The sequence below is a fragment of the Hydra vulgaris genome, chromosome 04, assembly GCF_038396675.1.
Source record: "Hydra vulgaris chromosome 04, alternate assembly HydraT2T_AEP".
Lineage (NCBI taxonomy): Eukaryota > Metazoa > Cnidaria > Hydrozoa > Anthoathecata > Hydridae > Hydra > Hydra vulgaris.
Window position 1 is genome coordinate 14,464,344 of NC_088923.1, and position 17,557 is coordinate 14,481,900.

General features: G+C 29.6%; 1 protein-coding gene and 1 long non-coding RNA gene across 2 annotated transcripts; both read left to right on the forward strand.

The window, feature by feature from the left end:
* Nucleotides 1-357: 357 nt before the first annotated feature.
* On the forward strand, nucleotides 358-3,039 carry LOC136078997 (uncharacterized). The gene is made up of 4 exons (XR_010637844.1): nucleotides 358-999; nucleotides 1,204-1,930; nucleotides 2,039-2,219; nucleotides 2,353-3,039. It is a non-coding gene; the product is annotated as an uncharacterized LOC136078997 (long non-coding RNA).
* An 815-nt stretch (nucleotides 3,040-3,854) lies between these two features.
* Nucleotides 3,855-4,418, forward strand: LOC136079206 (uncharacterized). The gene has a single exon (XM_065794928.1). The coding sequence runs from the start codon at nucleotides 3,855-3,857 to the stop codon at nucleotides 4,416-4,418; it is 564 nt and encodes a 187-aa protein (XP_065651000.1).
* The last annotated feature ends 13,139 nt before the right edge of the window (nucleotides 4,419-17,557 follow it).

A 17,557-nucleotide genomic window follows, 5' to 3' on the forward strand; every position in this document is an offset into this window, starting at 1 on the left:
CCAATATACTGAGGATAATATTGACAATGATTTCAACAAGATTCCAATATACTGAGGATAATATTGACAATGATTTCAACAAGATCCCAATATACTGAGGATAATATTGACAATGATTTCAACAAGATCCCAATATACTGAGGATAATATTGACAATGATTTCAACAAGATCCCAATATACTGAGGATAATATTGACAATGATTTCAACAAGATCCCAATATACTGAGGATAATATTGACAATGATTTCAACAAGATCCCAATATACTGAGGATAATATTGACAATGATTTCAACAAGATCCCAATATACTGAGGATAATATTGACAATGATTTCAACAAGATCCCAATATACTGAGGATAATATTGACAATGCAATTGAAGACGTTAAGAGGTAAACTGGACGTTTTTGTTGTCCTATTAGTTAATTAATTCAATAATCAGTTTTTACTGTAGTCGAAGCCGTGCTATAACCTTTTGTACATTTTCGGTATATTTTTCAGTAAAAGGAAGTCTATTTCAAAAGCTTCCAAATTTTACAACATTCCTCGGATTAATCTGCATGATAAAATTAGTGGCAAAGCCCCAATTGTGAAAAAGATGGGTCCGAACACATTCTTGACTGGTGCTGAGGAAGTGCTGGTAAATTATATATTAAGTGCCCAAAAGATTTGACTTTTATTTAATTTTATTTTATTTCATTAGGTATTCACTCTTCATAAAGAGACACCCAAACTCAGTCAAGCGCACTAGCGAATCCTTGAGCGCAGCAAGAATAAATGTTAGCAAGCAAATAGTGCAGCAATGGTTTGCAGACATAAGAGCATACTTAGCAAAAAATGATATTCTCGACATAATAAAAGAGGCAAGCAGGAATTTTAATTAAGATGAATCGGGTTTTTAATTTTCAACAAGAATTAAGAGGGTTTTGGTAGAAAAAGGCTCTAAAAATGTCCACTATGCAACATCAACAAATGCACAAGAACGTGTTACAGTGCTTGGTAAGTTTAGCCTACCTTTTAAATCCCTTGTTAATATTTTTCTTATTATGCTTATAGTCAAGCTTAATGTTTTGGCCTATGTCTATTAATATCTTCGATATGCCTAATTATTTTATTAAAATACTGGACATTACATTGCATTCAACTAGGTGCTTATTTTAAAGTTCGGGCTACATTTAGGTCTATTTCTTTCTTTCTTTTCAGCAAACATTGGTGGTGATGGATCTGTCCCTCCGCCTTCAATTATTTAAGCAAACCTAAGAACTCCGATGAATGAGTACGAGGCATTTCCAGAAACGCTTGCTGCTATCGGGAAAAGCGAGTCTGGCTAATAAAAAAATGAGCTTTTAGATGAATATTTAGTCAATGCTTTTGACAGATGGCTTATTGACAACAATATACTAAGACCAGTCGTTGTCTGGTCAGACAAACATGAAGCAAGAATGATTTATCATCTTGTGAAACAGCTAGCCAATCTGCAAACACATCTTATCTTGCATCCTCCAAATACTACTTATTTCCTCCAACCTCTCGATGTTAGGATTTTTTCCCCATTAAAACAAGCATGGGACTTGTGTGTTAAAGAATACAGAGCAAAGAACAATAATATGTGCATTTCTAAGGAAACATTTGCTCCAGTTTTTCTTCCTCTTTATTGCTCTGCTATGAGCAAAGACAAAATCAAAAATTCATTTAGAAAATCTGTCATCTATTCCTTTAACCCAAAAGCCATAGATTACAGCAAACTAACAAAAGAGATTGTGTATTCAAGAGAGACGTTTTTGTTTGAAGGTGTTTTGCAAGATGGAAAGGTGGAGCGAAGCATGCAAGTAGATCCCATTCAGAAGGTAATTACTTGGACTCAAACCTTATCTGATAAATATTGCGCTAATCTTATAGAACCACTGGGAGCAGGCGCAACTATAAAGTTGTAAGTTATTTTTACTCATCAAACTTTCAAACTATTCAAGCTTTAAATAAAAAAATTAATAGCCATACAAGCATTCAATTCATTTAAATTTGTACATATCTTTCACAGATGTTTATTTGGATGCGATGACTCGGCCATTGAGTGTTCTCGTTTAGAACCATTGCGCTTTATCACTAAAGAAAAATGGTTTAATTATTTACAAAGAAGAAATGCAGATAGAATTTCAACGAGCCCTATAGAGGAAAGAAGCCATGAAGAAGCCCTGTAGAGGAAAGAAGCCATGAAGAAGGTAATTTCTATATTTCCTGTAAATTTTATTGAAATAGCATAGCCTATATTAGGTTGCATGTATTCTGTAAATTTTTACGCTGACACTCCAATTTAATATTGGTTTTTTGATTTTCAATTTCTTCTTTCTTTAGGCGTGATCGAGGAATCATTCTTACCTCCTAATGCCTTAACTCCACTAATATCGCTTTCTAAACGAACAGCTATAATCAAAGCCTTACTGCATCGTAGATGGTTTTCATCGCCAAAGAAGACTGTTCCAAAAGTTAGGACAGCAGCTCAAGAACTCCATAAAACATCTGTCTTGACAACACCTCAAGCAGTTTCTTTATTAGGGGATATCCAACAAAAAAAGAAAGATACTATGGCCGCCAAAGAAAGTCGCAAACAGTACGATTGGCAAATGCAGAGAAGAAAGAAAACTTGTTGTTAAAAGAAAATTAAGCTGTGATTTTGTGACAATATGTATATGAAAATATACATTTTTCTGCTTTGATTTTGTGACTATATGTATATGACAATATGTATACTGTTATATACATATTGTCACATATTGACGCATATGTAGTCAATTTGTAAATTTTTTTTTACAAGTATTTGGAAAGCACGTCTAAGCTTCTATTAGAAGAATACAAAATTAGCTGTTAATTTCAAACAGTGTTGCCACTATCACCATCCAATAATTACCTGCTATAATGATTTAGTTTACCCGTAGGCTTTTGTTACCCCCATCTACGGTACAATTATCTCTATGGAACCATTCTCTTAACATTTTTTTTTACTTCTTAACTTCTATTCTAAGGACTATATGTCTTTTATCATTGCGGTTGAATAGAAGTGTTTTTAATATAAGATACAAGTAGTATAACAAATTATTGTAAATACAAAACAAAAGTTAAAAAATCTAAATAATATTTAGTCTTTCTTTTTTTCTAAATTTTTCGCTAACATAAAAGACAATTTAGTTATTTATTCTGTTTATACTGATATCAAAACTAATGTTGTTTATAGTTGTGTGTGCTAACGGGTGATGCGGAAGTTATCGGACAAATCCTAATTTCATTATTTGAGCATAATAATTAGTTTTTGTGGTTTTATGCGTAGGCATAAACGTTCTATAAAATATAAACTTTATTATTTGAAACACAATTATTTAAAATGAGGTTAAATGCAGCTGAACGAGAATCTTTTCGAAAGCGACTAAAAATGTTTTTTGTAAATAAACCTAATATAAAAATAAAAAAAATCGTAAATCATTTTGAAAAGGAAGGATTTGCTCGAAGTACAATATATGATAACCTAAAAAGACTTGAAACTGTTCAATCGTTTTCTGATAGAAAGCACCCTGGTCGTCCGACATCCTGGACTAAAGAAAAGAAAGCCAAATTAACGAGACTTGTCATCAATCGAAAAGGGGTTAGTCAGAGAAAAATAGGTATTAAATTCGGTGTAAATCAATCAACAATTGGTCGTCAGTTAAAAAAAATGAATATTAAATATAGAAAACGTGAAAAGACTCAAAAATACACTATAGAACAACAAATAAAGGCAGAGAAAGGCAGTTAACCAACTCTATAACACAAAATCGCTTCTAGTCATCGATGACGAAAAATACTTTTGTTTTGCAGGGGACAACATGCCTGGAAATTCTGGATACTACACAAACAACAAAAAGACATGCTCAGAAAGTGTTCGTTTTATAGGAAAAGAGAAATTTCCAAAAAAATTATTAATGTGGATAGCCATATCTGACCGTGGTATGTCCGAGCCATTGTTTCGCACTTCCAAGGCTGTAGCGATCAATTCATCAATCAATATTAATGAATGTTTAGAAAAACGACTTCTTCCGTTTATTCACAAGTATCATGGAGACTTTAACTATTTATTTTGGCCAGATTTAGCAAGTTCTCATTATTCTAAAGATTCTCTAAATTGGATGGACCAATATGTCTATTACGTTGATAAAGAATCCAATCCCCCAAATGTGCCTCAAGCACGACCAATTGAAATTTTTTGGGGACATTTAGCACAGAAGGTTTACGAGGGAGATTGGCAAGCTTCAACAGAGCAGTTTTTGATTGATCGCATTAAACTAAAACTACAAGAAATCGATTTAAACTTTTTACAGTCGCATATGAAAGGCGTCAGAGCAAAATTGAGATCAATTGCAGATGGTGGTGTTTTTTCATATAAAAAATAATATATTTTTATTAATTTAAAGATAAATGCTTTATTTAAAAAATATATAATAGTAGTTTGCTTTTTTATTTATAAATAAGTTATTGACGTTTTTATTTTGTCCGATAACTTCCGCATCACCCGTTATAATTGAGTTGATGTTGTTTAGTAAATATAGATCATTAAATTTTTTGGCGCTAACTTAATTAAGACTTAAATGACTGTTTATCATATTTATTGGAGACTTTAAAGTTTTTATTTTTAGTGTTGTACTTAATGTTATAAAGATTAATAAAATCAAGTTTCAAAAAGTTTATCGGTTTCTTGTAATAAATTATTTTATTGCATAGATTTAGTGTTCCTTTTGTAATGCATGTATTTGTTATTTTCATATTCAAATTTAGAAAATACTAATTCTCCTGTTGTAACATCGGCAGCAAGCTGTATTTTTTTCATCTTATATTCATCTTATTTCCAGTAAGAAATAGTGTAAACTCTATCTTGTTGTTTCTTATGTACTTTTTTACTCTCCCATCACAAATAACTGCCTTTAAATAGTTAACAACATACCATTTGTGATAGAGTTTTCTTTCAACAATTCCTTCAGACATAATACCATCTAAATCATCAAGTTGCTTGGCAGATAAGTTTTTATATAAATTCATAATTTCGCTGGTAGTTAATACACATAGCTAACGCTCTAACTTCTATTCAAATTTCATTATGTAGTAATCGAGTTCTCATTCTTTTTTTACTTGCCATGTAAATAGACCATTTAACTACCTTTTCTCTAGACACAACCTCAAGATTATCGAGATAATCTATAGTCAACAGATATATAACAAATTGTTGCATTAGGACATCATCCTTTGGCATCACTAAAAATACCAATTAACTTTTTGCTACCTATATTGTGAACCCTTGCATTAGCTGTCTCCGTCTTGAGTGCCGCTGTAATGGAAAGGGAGAAATATCTCTTATATTGACGAGTCAAGATTTCTTCAACTGCATTAAGACAAGCAGAGTTCGTTTCAACAAGTTGGTCATCAAATAGGGCATAAAGTTGCAAAAGATTTTAAAATATTTTAAAACAAAATGCTATAAATATTTTACAATAAAAATATTTGTAAACTTACCATTCAATGAAGTTGAAGATGGAGCTAAGGTTAAAAAGTTGTAATAAAAAATAAATTTGCAATTGTCGAGAAATGTATACATGTTAAAAGTATTAATTGTTAAACTTACCACTTGTTGCAGATGAAGATGTAGTTAAAGTTAAAAAGTTGTTATAAATATTTCAATTTGAAATTAGTATTAAATCTATTCACAGATTAAAAAGTACTAGCTTTTTAAAATTACTAAACGTTGCAACTGAAAAAAGGAGTAAAGATTAAACTAACGCATCATGCTTTCACTTGTAGTTCTATAATTATTACCAAAAGTTATGCAAACTAACCAGTGGTAGGCTGTGTAGATTGGACAAAGATAACAAAAAAATTATGCAAAAATTGTACAATTGCACAACACATGAAATTGTCAACAGTAAGTTGTTAAAGTCAAATCAGGTCTGTGTACGGTGCAACAACTATATTAACAAAATGAAAATAAACAATGAAATATATTTTTAAACAACAAGCTATCAATAAGAGTGTTTATATAATTATGTAAACAATAAACAAAGATAAAGTAGTACACAATAAGTAACTTAATGTTTTTAAAGTATTTTAATATACTTTAACTAGTCTATTAACATTTACTTACTGTATGCTACTTTATCTTTGTATTTAATGATAAGCATGATTTTTTTATAAATAAACCCCAAAATTATGTGATTTATACTTACGGAGTCTTAAAAAAAATCCACAAATAGTGTGCTAGGATCTAAACAAGAAGTAAAAATTAGGCATGCTTGTATAAATATTTAAACAATAATCCAAAGATAAAGAAGTATGCAATCCGAAAATAATAAAATATAACAACAATTTCCTTCATTATACTTGAAAAACACTAACAAGCAGGGGTTACCGAGAGCTGTCACGCCGGCTGAGTCAGCAACCCTGATTGGCGCCCTCATTAGTCAAAATTTTCTTATATTTTTCATTTGGCGCCACTTGGATATATGCAGCCCGGGACATACTGTCCCTCCCCCCCCTCCTCTTGGCGGCCCTGCAAACAAGTTTTTTGTTAAAAAATAAACCAATGAAGAAAGTGATTTGTATGACTTATATGTGGTGTCTTAGTCTTAGTTAACAATCCGTTTAAAAGCAAAAGTTTTAATCTTAACCATTAATCTTTTTCTAATATGTTACATGTATAAAAAGATTTGGGTTCTACATTTATGATTATCTATGATTATTTATTATAAATATTTATAATTATTTATGATAATTTATGATTATTTATGATTATTATTTTTGTTGTAGAAATAGTTGTTAATAATAGTATTATGAAAAAAAAAAAGATTAACCTTACTATCTGTTTGAGAATCCAATAAAGTTTTACTAATTTTTTCTATTTTAATATAAATCTAATAATAAAAATCAAAATAATTCATTACTGTAATAAATTTTGTTTATATAGTTAGTCTCCCATTCCGTCCCCTTACTTCGCTTGCCAAAAAAAAACACAGAAAAACTGAAATTAGGTACCAAATGTGCTACATTGATTAAACAATCTGCTCCTATTTATTTTTCGTGAAAATTTAGCATGTGCATAGAAAATCATGTAGAGAATTAAGAAACTATGTAGAGAAATAAATAAAATAATCTAAATAATAAAAAAAAAGGCTAAACATTTCTTTGATAACAAATTCATGTCAGAACATCAACCAAATTTTCATTCAAAATTTTTAGCCAAATACTCCATAAAAAAGTATTGTAACCATGTACTTTTTAGGCACCAACACACATTTATCTCCTAATTGATAGTAGTTTAAAAGTAAAACAAAATTTGGTAACAAATTTCATTAAAGTTATTAGCTCTAACTTAATGTTGAAATCTTGAAAAATGCACAAAAAATAAAATTAGCCATCTTTGATTCCCAAAATAACTATTAACCGTTGTTTTAAATCTTTCAATTTTTAAACCGGTTTTCATCAGCATAAAATTTATTTTTTATTTTACTTTTGTATTAGCATGCTTTTAATAAAGTAAGATCCAACATAAATTGAAATTTTTTCTTTTATAATTTTATAATTAAATGCAACTTAAAAGGTTTCTTCTGTTCTCAAATTTGAAATCTCAAATTTGAAATCTCAACTTCTGTTCTCAAATTTGAAATGCGTCAATACGCGTTATAGTTAAGTATGCGCTTAGTAAAAATTGACGATATTTGATAACTTTTTAAGAACATTTCGCTATGCATTGTGGGATCGCCCGGGGAACAACAAAGTGTAAAAATCAAATTATAATTAAAAAAAAAAATAAATAGCTTATGTTTAATGTTGTTTTTATTAATTTAAACTTTTAAAATTTAATAATGGATTTAAAGACAGAGTGTTTCGAAGATGACTGCGGAATTTTAGTAAAGGTTTTAATGAATGAGTTTTCTGCGAAAGGTCTAAAACTTGATAACAACGTAAATTTTTCTAAATGGAAGCTCATTGACTTTCGATATTTTTTTAAATTGTTGAAGAACTATCATTGTTTTAGCAATTTAAATAAAGAAAAAGTATTAGATAAAGTTAATTACGTTTGGAATAGCATAGTGTCAAGTTGTAATCTCCTTCAAATATTGATTTTGCAGATAATAGTAATTTTCCAACACCAAAGTACCAATCATACCATCATTGAAAAAAAACCCAAAACTTGAAAAATGGACTATATTACAGCTTCAAGAGTATTTTAGTGATCATGGTACCAATAGGAATGGTAACAGGCAAATTTACAATCAAGTTTTAAACCTTTCGCAGAAAACTCATTCATTAAAACCTTTACTAAATTTCTGCAGTCATTTTCGAAACACTCTGTCCTTAAATCCATTAATAAATTTTAAAAGTTTAAATTAATAAGAACAACATTAAACATATGCTAATTATAGTTGTAATGCGAAATTTGATTTTTACACTTTGTTATCAAATATCGTCAATTAAAAATTAATTCATTTTATGTTGTCTTTGCAGACATCGAGCCGATGTGGTTTGCTGATTGAACATTTATTGATTGATTTTCTTTCTCAGGCCGACATCGGTCCAATGAAGTAAAAAGACACCGATCTAATACTGATATAAAAAATGTCGGAAAAATATCAGGCGAATGCACAAGTGTTTTGGGTTATTATTAAAAACAATTTGGGTTATTATTAAAAACAAAATTTTTTTTTTTCAATACACGTGTAGTGTATACTTGAATCTCTACCCCATAAATGAAACCAATCCTATAATCTCCTCCTAAGTTGCCAGTAAAAATATCATTATCACATTAAAAAATTTATTTAATAAATTTTTTCTTTAATATTTAGTATAAGATTTTTGTTTGGGAGTAAAAAAAAAGGTGTAGTGAAAATCTTGTGTTTAATACAATGGAGATGACATTAATTAATTTTCGGAAAAATTCCTACCCACCCTAAGCTTATTTTGATCCCCCTCCCCCCTTTATAAATTTTAACTTGTAAAAATTAACTTTATTACAAAATCTAGACGATATTTCGTCTGAATTTTAATTCACACCAAAGTCCTACCCCCGCCCCGTTTATAAGATCTGATCAAAAACTCCCATCACCACCTTGAATTAAGTTATTGCGGTAGTAAATGCATACTCTTAGGTGCTTGTGAGCAACTGAGAGTATGTATTTAATACCGCAATAACTTAAATTTACTGTAGTATTTACCGCTTGATGAACTTTCATCTGTTTTATACTACAGCCGTTTTTCGAAACGCCTCAAGACTCCTTTTACGTATTTTGAGAAAAACGCATGAATTAATAGGAAAAGCATAAATTAATAGGAAAAGCATAAATTAATATTTCTATTTGTAAAACGTCTTAAGAAACTAAAAGTTTTCATAAACTTTTTTGTAGTTCTTTAAAAATATTTATTTAATATCGTTTGTATATATCTAAATTTGTTTGTTTTGTAAAAAAGTCACCTTTTATTCTTTTTTTTACATTGAGGCGTTTTGTAAAACGGCTGTACTATATTTTTCAAGAGAGCTGAATATTTTGTATTCGTTAATAATAACCACACAAAGAAATCGATAGTACGGAAACAAACAATGGATCATTGTTTTAACTCTTTCATCAAAGAGAAATATCAGCCCCAGCTCTCCCATCCGGTACAAGTTGTTATTTTCTTTTTTCAACTACTTCAGATTTAACTGTGATATTGTTGCTATTAATAATGCCTGAAGAAAATTGTGATATTATTGAATGTTCTGCTTCAAGGCGAAATAAAAGAATGGGCTTTCTTAAAGTTAGGAGTTGAACAATAATGATTATGCTATTGATAAAGTTATAAGTTCAATTAATAATGAGTTCAACAAAAAGCAATTCAGTATTGATAAGTTTTATATTTGTAAGAAATTGTATAATTTTTATATTGTTTATATATATGCGTATATACATATTTAAAAATAACACGATGTTTTTTATTCTTGACATGTTTCATAAAATTTATTTACATTTTCAAAAGATTATTTTACAATAATAAAAAACTCTGAAATAAATATTAAAAAATTGCAGTTTTTACAGAGAAATATTAACGGACAAAAATTATACATAATAAACCAATATATTTATTACAAAATAACTCGGTAAATAACCAATTAAAATAACCAGCTGTCAAAAAAAATATAATAAATAAACTGAAAGTAAAATTAAATAGATAAGTTTATAGCATAATGTAAAGTTTGTTTATTAAGTGAGGGATTTTCGTCGGATATCATGAACAAACATGGGTCAATAATTGCTCCTTTACAGCACAATTTTATTATGAACGGTATGTGGATGATATAATTGCTATTTTTAATTCTGAATGTGAAGCTCAAGAATTTTTCAAACACCTCAATAAATAACATAAAAATTTGAAATTTACTATGGAAAAAGAACAAGTAGATTTTAGTAGATGACACAAGAGACGCTAGCTCTTTAGAGCAGTGCCCATTCTAGTATTTGTAGAAAAGAGAAAGAGAAGCAACATTACGACGATGTGATAATGGTTGGAGGTTGGCTGCAAGAGCAGGTCCAACTATGTTTACTATGCGTTTCTGCACCTTGTCTAACAGAGAAAGCGCATCATTAGAAGATCCGCCCCCAGAAAAGGGCAACAGTATTCCATACAAAGATGGATTTGAAATTTAAAGAAATAGAGAATAGAATCTGGAGTAAGAAAGTGTCGAGCTCGATAAAGAGATGCAACCTTAGAAGATGCTAATTTTGCAAGGGATTTGATATATAGCTTCAAAGAAAGATTGGAAGTTAGAGTTATTCCTAGAAGATGAAGGGTAGATGACTCATCGAGTACATTACCGTTCATAAATATAGAAAGAACTAAATAATTGAGATAATGGTTGGCTAAAAATTTTTTTATCTGAATTAAAGTTCACCAGGCACTGTGAACCCCATGCTGTAGCAAAAGTAAGATTCTTTTCAAGCCCAAATGCCCCCTCCAAGCAATCAGAGAGTGTTGGCTTCTCATCATGACAAGAATTAATGATAGTATCATCAGCGAACAATGCCACCTAAGATGTGATAATATCTGGAAGGTCGTTAAAGTATTTTAAAAGACCTAAAGTGACAGAATAAAAAAAAGAGTGCTGTCCATCGAGGACAACTTTTATACTATGATTGGAAAGGAAGGATTCAATAATCCTAAAGATATTGCCAGATACACCATAAGAAGAAAGCTTATGGAGAAGACCAGCATGCCAAACTTTATCAAAAGCATTTGAAATGTCAAGAGCGATGGCCTTAACCTCTCCACCTTTGTACGACAAAACATATCAGTTATTACTGTTAGCAAATCAGCTGTAGAACGAGAAGATAGAAATCCATATTGATGATCAGAAATTAAGTTTTTAGATTCAAGATAAGAAATAAAGTTTTTAGATTCAAGAAAGTGTTTGTTAATTGAAGAAGACTAATGAGACGGTAATTAGACAAATCGGGTCGCTCTCCAGAATTTTTGAAAATAGGGGTAACAGATGCCGCTTTCCAGCAGGGTAGAAAACAAGACTCTGATAAGCACTTGTTGAATAGTTTTGAAAGTATAGACGACAGCTCTGGAGAACACCTCTGCAAGACTATATGTTATAGACTCTCCTACAGCTTGTAGTCCGGACTACAGGTATGTTGTCCGGACTACAAGCTGTAGGAGAGTCTATGCAGGAAATCACTTTAGATACAGAAGCTGGAGTGATACGAATGTCAAGCAATGGAATCAGGTAGAATGCAACTAGTGGAATCAAGAGATGATATTGATGAAAAGTTCTTAACAAACAATTCAGCTTTGTCTTTAGGTGAGGTGACAAAGTCTGAAACATACAATAGAGGTTGAATTACAGATTTGCCCTTACTATTGATACTATTAAGGGTTCTCCAGAAATCACGAGAGCCTAATTTTTGTGATGAAATACGAGATTTCATGACCTGAGAATAGCCGGCTTTGGCGTTAGACAAAACCTTTTTACAATGGTTTCTAGCAGTAATAAACAAACGTCTGTTTTCTGGAGAATTATTTTGCTGATAGATATGGAAGTAGTGGTTTTGATTGGCGAGTTGGAAAGTTGACTACTTGAGTTAGGGATTGAGAAAGGCAAAAGTTTTGGGCTTTAATGCCTGCAGAATCATTGACACTAGAGCCAAGCCATTCAGAGTGGTGAGCATTAAAATCCACGATAACAAATATATTAGCTGATGGATAAAGAGAGAGGGCTTGGTCAATATGACCAGAAATAACATCAAAAAGAGTGCAGTCTTGAGATTAAGGAGAGCGATATGTAACAAAGAGAAAAGCAATAGAGTAAAGTGGTGCTAAGCGAAAGCTTATAAAAGAATAGTCTGTGGATTCAAACCTAGTTTCCCGACAAATGGGTGAATTCTTACGAATGTAAATGCCAAGACCAAGCATGTGACTATTGGAGTCTTTACAAATTAAAAAAAGATGACCATCAACACTAAGATCACAAAATGAGACAGCTGAACTCAAATTAGTCTCACAAAGAGCAAGTAGGTTTGGTGAACTTTGCAAGAGATAAGACTCAACAGAAGAAAAGTTACTTCGAAGACCACGAATATTAGTGAATGATAGGTTTAGAGAACTTGGTGATGATGATGGTTTTTTGTGTTTTATAGTTTTTGGTACTTTATTCATTTTTAAATTTGTTGAAGAACTTGACTCAAAGCATAGATAGTACTCAGAACGCTGTCTAATAGCCCAAGTAATTGCCTCATAACTACTAACAAACCCTAAGCCGTAACAAAGGGCTCCAAATGTGGCCTCGGTAATGCACACTAAAAGTACAAACAGGGACATTACCCATGCGCAACATGGCACTGTTTATACTTTAATATTTTGCAGCTGTTAATAGAATCAGCCTTTTTGAGATCTATCACAGAGTTCGGGAAACCTGATTACCAGCCGGCCTCAGAACCATAAAACTGAGTTTCAGAGCTGTGCTCTCATTAGGAGATAATAGAATGAGTTGCCAAATCATAAAAATAGAGACACAAGCAAAACCCATGCATTGAGTCAAGAAGATCCAGCATTCAACATCCTAAACTGGAAACAATATATTAAAAATCCGCGCCAGCCTAATATATGAAGAAGGGGTGCGAGGCTGGTCAACAGATTTTTTTTGACTTTATTTGATAAATATCAGTTGGCATATAAGTGTTGATTAAAACTAGTTTTAGATATGAATATATTTTCTTTAACAACTTGAATAAAATTTAAAAGAAAGATATTTATTTCAAAATTAGACTTTGCATTTAAATTTGAATTGTATATGCATATTAATTTAAAACTGAAACTAGATTGAGATCAATTTATAAATATTAAAATATTTTTCAATGTATTTTAAATACAGTTTGGCTTAACCGGTGACTCCCATGATATCAGGTCTACCAATTTTTCAGCATTAAAGTTTAGAAAAGGAGTTTTTCTTGGTCTAGGAGAAGAATCACCTATTTTTAAATCTTCATTTACAGTACCTCTAATATCTTTTATCTTATTAGTAGCTACACTTCTATCTTCTTCAGTATTAGAGCACAACAATGTTTGTAGTATGCACTCACTGAAACAAAACCAAGTCGATCTTTGAATAGAGGGTGATACTATTTCAATGACCTCTTCTTTTTAAAATTTGAGTTGCTGCAACTGGTTGAGTACATGTTTAGGACCTTCAATCCAAGAATGTTCAACTTTGATCTTAAACCAACCAGGAAAATAAACACCCACAATGTACTCGGTGATAGACCTTAAATTTCCTAAATCTTTACCTTGAACTCCATGTTTAGAGATCCATATTCTACATACTCTGTTAGCAGTAGTTAACCATCATGAATGTGAAACAGACCCAATTTGTAATAAATGAAATTTTGGTGCTAAAATACCACTTCTAATGGCACAAACAACTTTATAACCATAAAATTGATCTGCAGACAAGTCATTTATTATTTTATCATCGAGGGAAATAAGCGGGTTACCAATTTTAAAAGTTTCAAATACTGGATTTATATCTAGATTTGTAGCCAGATCAAGCATGGACCCAATAATACCAGACCATTTATTGTTTGATTTTGTTTGACCATCTAGATTGGTTATAAGATGCCTCAGTGGCGACTCATTTGTATGGAGTTGACATATAGGCCTAACAAATTTTTTTTCTAATTTTATTTCTATAAACCGACAGCCAGTAAAGACTGGTCAATACCTCTCAGTCAACCATTCAACACCTTTATTTGCTATAATCTCTGCATGTTTAATACTATTTTTTGCTTTCTCCGGAGTAAAGTGAAATAAAATATTTCCTTCAGGTTCCATACAAACAGAGTAATGTTCTTCTTTCACAGTTACTGGAAATTTTGCATTTGAGTCATCAAGTTCAATCATTTGCTTTGTTTGTTCAATTCTCCCATCTAAAAATATGCATTTCACTTCTCCACTTTTTGCTATTTTGTCAAAATCCTTACTAAGATCAGAGATAACTTTTTCTTGCGCTCTAAAAAATTTTACTATGGTCAATAAATAACATTTATTCATTTATAAGTAGACATACTTAAAATTTATAAGTATACATACTTAATATTTATAAGTATACATACTTATAAATTAACATAACTCATTTATAAGTAAACATACTTAAAATTTATAAGTATACATACTTATAAATTAACATAACTCATTTATAAGTATACATACTTAAAATTTATAAGTATACATACTTATAAATTAACATAACTCATTTATAAGTATAGATACTTAAGTATACATACTTAAACAAAAAACAAATTTATTTAAAAAAAATTATACCTTACGCTATTCATAGCTATGTGTGAAATAGCTAAAGTATTGTAACACTTTTTTTTTTTTCCTGATGGTTTCTCTAGTACTAGAGATAATTCTATATTAGTAATATCATCGTTGTTATTACCTAATTCTATTTCATTACTGAAATCACTTTCTTTTTTAATAGTTAATCTCATCTTTTAGGGGCCATTATTCCTCCAAGTTATAAAATATAAGAGAATTTATTATTATTTAGTAATGAATAAAATTTTTTTTTTTAATATTATAAGAATGAAAGCAATCGACTAAAAGTTCTTAAATTTATATCTAACAATATACAGTTCGCAGTTGTTTACTAATTGCGGCAATGAAAAAATAATTTACTGACCATCATTAAGATATTTTACCCATTTAAAATTAAGTAATTTTACCCATTTAATACAAAAAATTTTCAAAAAATTTTACACATATAAAGTTAAATAAATTTTTTATAAACTAAATGTAAAGTCTGTTTTTATTACGGATAGTTTAAGTCCGGTAACGTCGTTATTCCGTTTAAATGAAAACCGTTATTACTTTCATAAAAAGAAAATTTAATCAGATTTGATTCTCCATAAAATTTCGCAACTTTTACTTATATCCCAAATTTATTAAACCATTTATTTAAAAAAAAGTCTAAAATTGACACACCAATTGTGTCAATGAGTGTTATACACCTTAAATTACATATTAAATTACAAATTAGATTATGTAAAAATTAGATTATGATCGTCCATAAGTTACACAACACTAAACTTATTTAAAAAATAGAAGTAGGAGATCATTTTCTCTTTTTCGAGGTGATTTCAAATTTTCTTCACACAAAAATTTTCCTTTCCATATACTCTCTCCCTAATGTTTACTCTTTCTGTGTTTTCTGCATGCGTGATAAAAATACCGCGTATAATTTGATAATCGTGTCCAAAAAATTCTTTTTAAAATATTAGAAAATTTAAGCACTACATACTTGTAGAGTTAATATTCTCTCCTATTACTTTGCCAATCGCACGTTTTTTTTTAATTTCTTTTATTACAAAATAAAATTAGGGATCGTCCTTAAATTACGCAACGCTAAATTTAACAAACAGACAAAACAAAAAAGATCAAAAGTTTTCCTTTGCAGAGTCTTTAATTGAACCAAAAATAACCCTTAATAAAAAAAATAGTTCTTTAAATTCAGCGAAATCACCTCGAAAAAGAGAAAATGATCTCCTACTTCTATTTTTTTAAATAAGTTTAGTGTTGTGTAACTTATGGACGATCATAATCTAATTTTTACATAATCTAATTTTAAAGCTATTTTTTTAATTATATATATATATATATATATATATATATATATATATATATATATATATATATATATATATATATATATATATATATATATATATATATATATACATATATATATATATATATATATATATATTGCACTATTATGTTTAAATCCTACAGTCTTAGAATTAGTAAATGTAGCTTTAATAATAGTTGATAGATTAAATCATAATCTAATTTTAAAGCTATTTTTTTAATTATATATATATATATATATATATATATATATATATATATATATATATATATATATATATATATATATATATATATATTGCACTATTATGTTTAAATCCTACAGTCTTAGAATTAGTAAATGCAGCTTTAATAATAGTTGATAGAAAGAAAACTTACTATGCAAGCTTTTCCTTAAGTTGTTCACAGGTAGAAGATAATACACCAAGTGACACTGACAAATACTTCAATTTTGAAATTTAAATTTTTCATGGTATTAAATATTATTCATTTTACTTATTTCTAAATAGTTGAAATTAAATTATTTTATTTTGATTAGCTACAGTTTAATCAACGTTCTAAATTTATACACTTTAATATATGCTAAGTACAATATATAAAAAGTTATCCACAATAGCTAGTTCTGCTCACAATAACTAGTTCTTTACAAGTCACAATAATTACTAGTTATATACAGCTATTCACGAAAGTTTAAACGATGGCAGAATTTTTATGTTTGGTTTTGTTTAATAAAAAAAAACTGTAAAACGATATGAAATCAATTTTTTTTATTTATTAAATAAAATGTAGTTAGCTTTAAAATGAATATGAGCATATTATAAAAATTTTAATATTTAGTTAGAAAAAACAATTACAAAAAAACATATAGGAAAAATAAGAAACACAAAAGTTTAAACGAATTGCAACATTCGAACAAAAAATGAAAAAAAAAAAGCAAAATTAATATTTAAAGTGTCCTCCTTTGTTTTTATAGCAAAGATAAACTCGTTTATGCATTGATTAAACTAATTTCATGCACATCACGAGAGGTACCTTCAGCCAGTACTCATTCAAAAGTTGCTTCAAATGCTGAGTTGATTGAACTTTATGGTATGTCAGTTGATTGTCGATCCAAGACCGAATATTTTCAATTGGATTGAGATCTGGTGATCTAGGGCACCAGGGCATCACATTGAACTTTTTTTACAAAAAATATTCTTTGATTGAGTGAGCTGTGTGAGCTGAAGCCGCGTCTTGTTGAAAGATGAATTGCCTGTTTCTGCCATTCAAGTATCTGATTGATGGAACTAAACACGTTTACAATATGCTCTTGTAGGTTTATTGATTAATTCGGCCTTCGTTAAGTTCACAGAAGCTAATACCTTTG

Coding starts and splice junctions, on each gene's coding strand:
- LOC136079206 (XM_065794928.1), top strand. CDS start 3,855: ATGCCTGGAAATTCTGGATACTACACAAACAACAAAAAGACATGCTCA.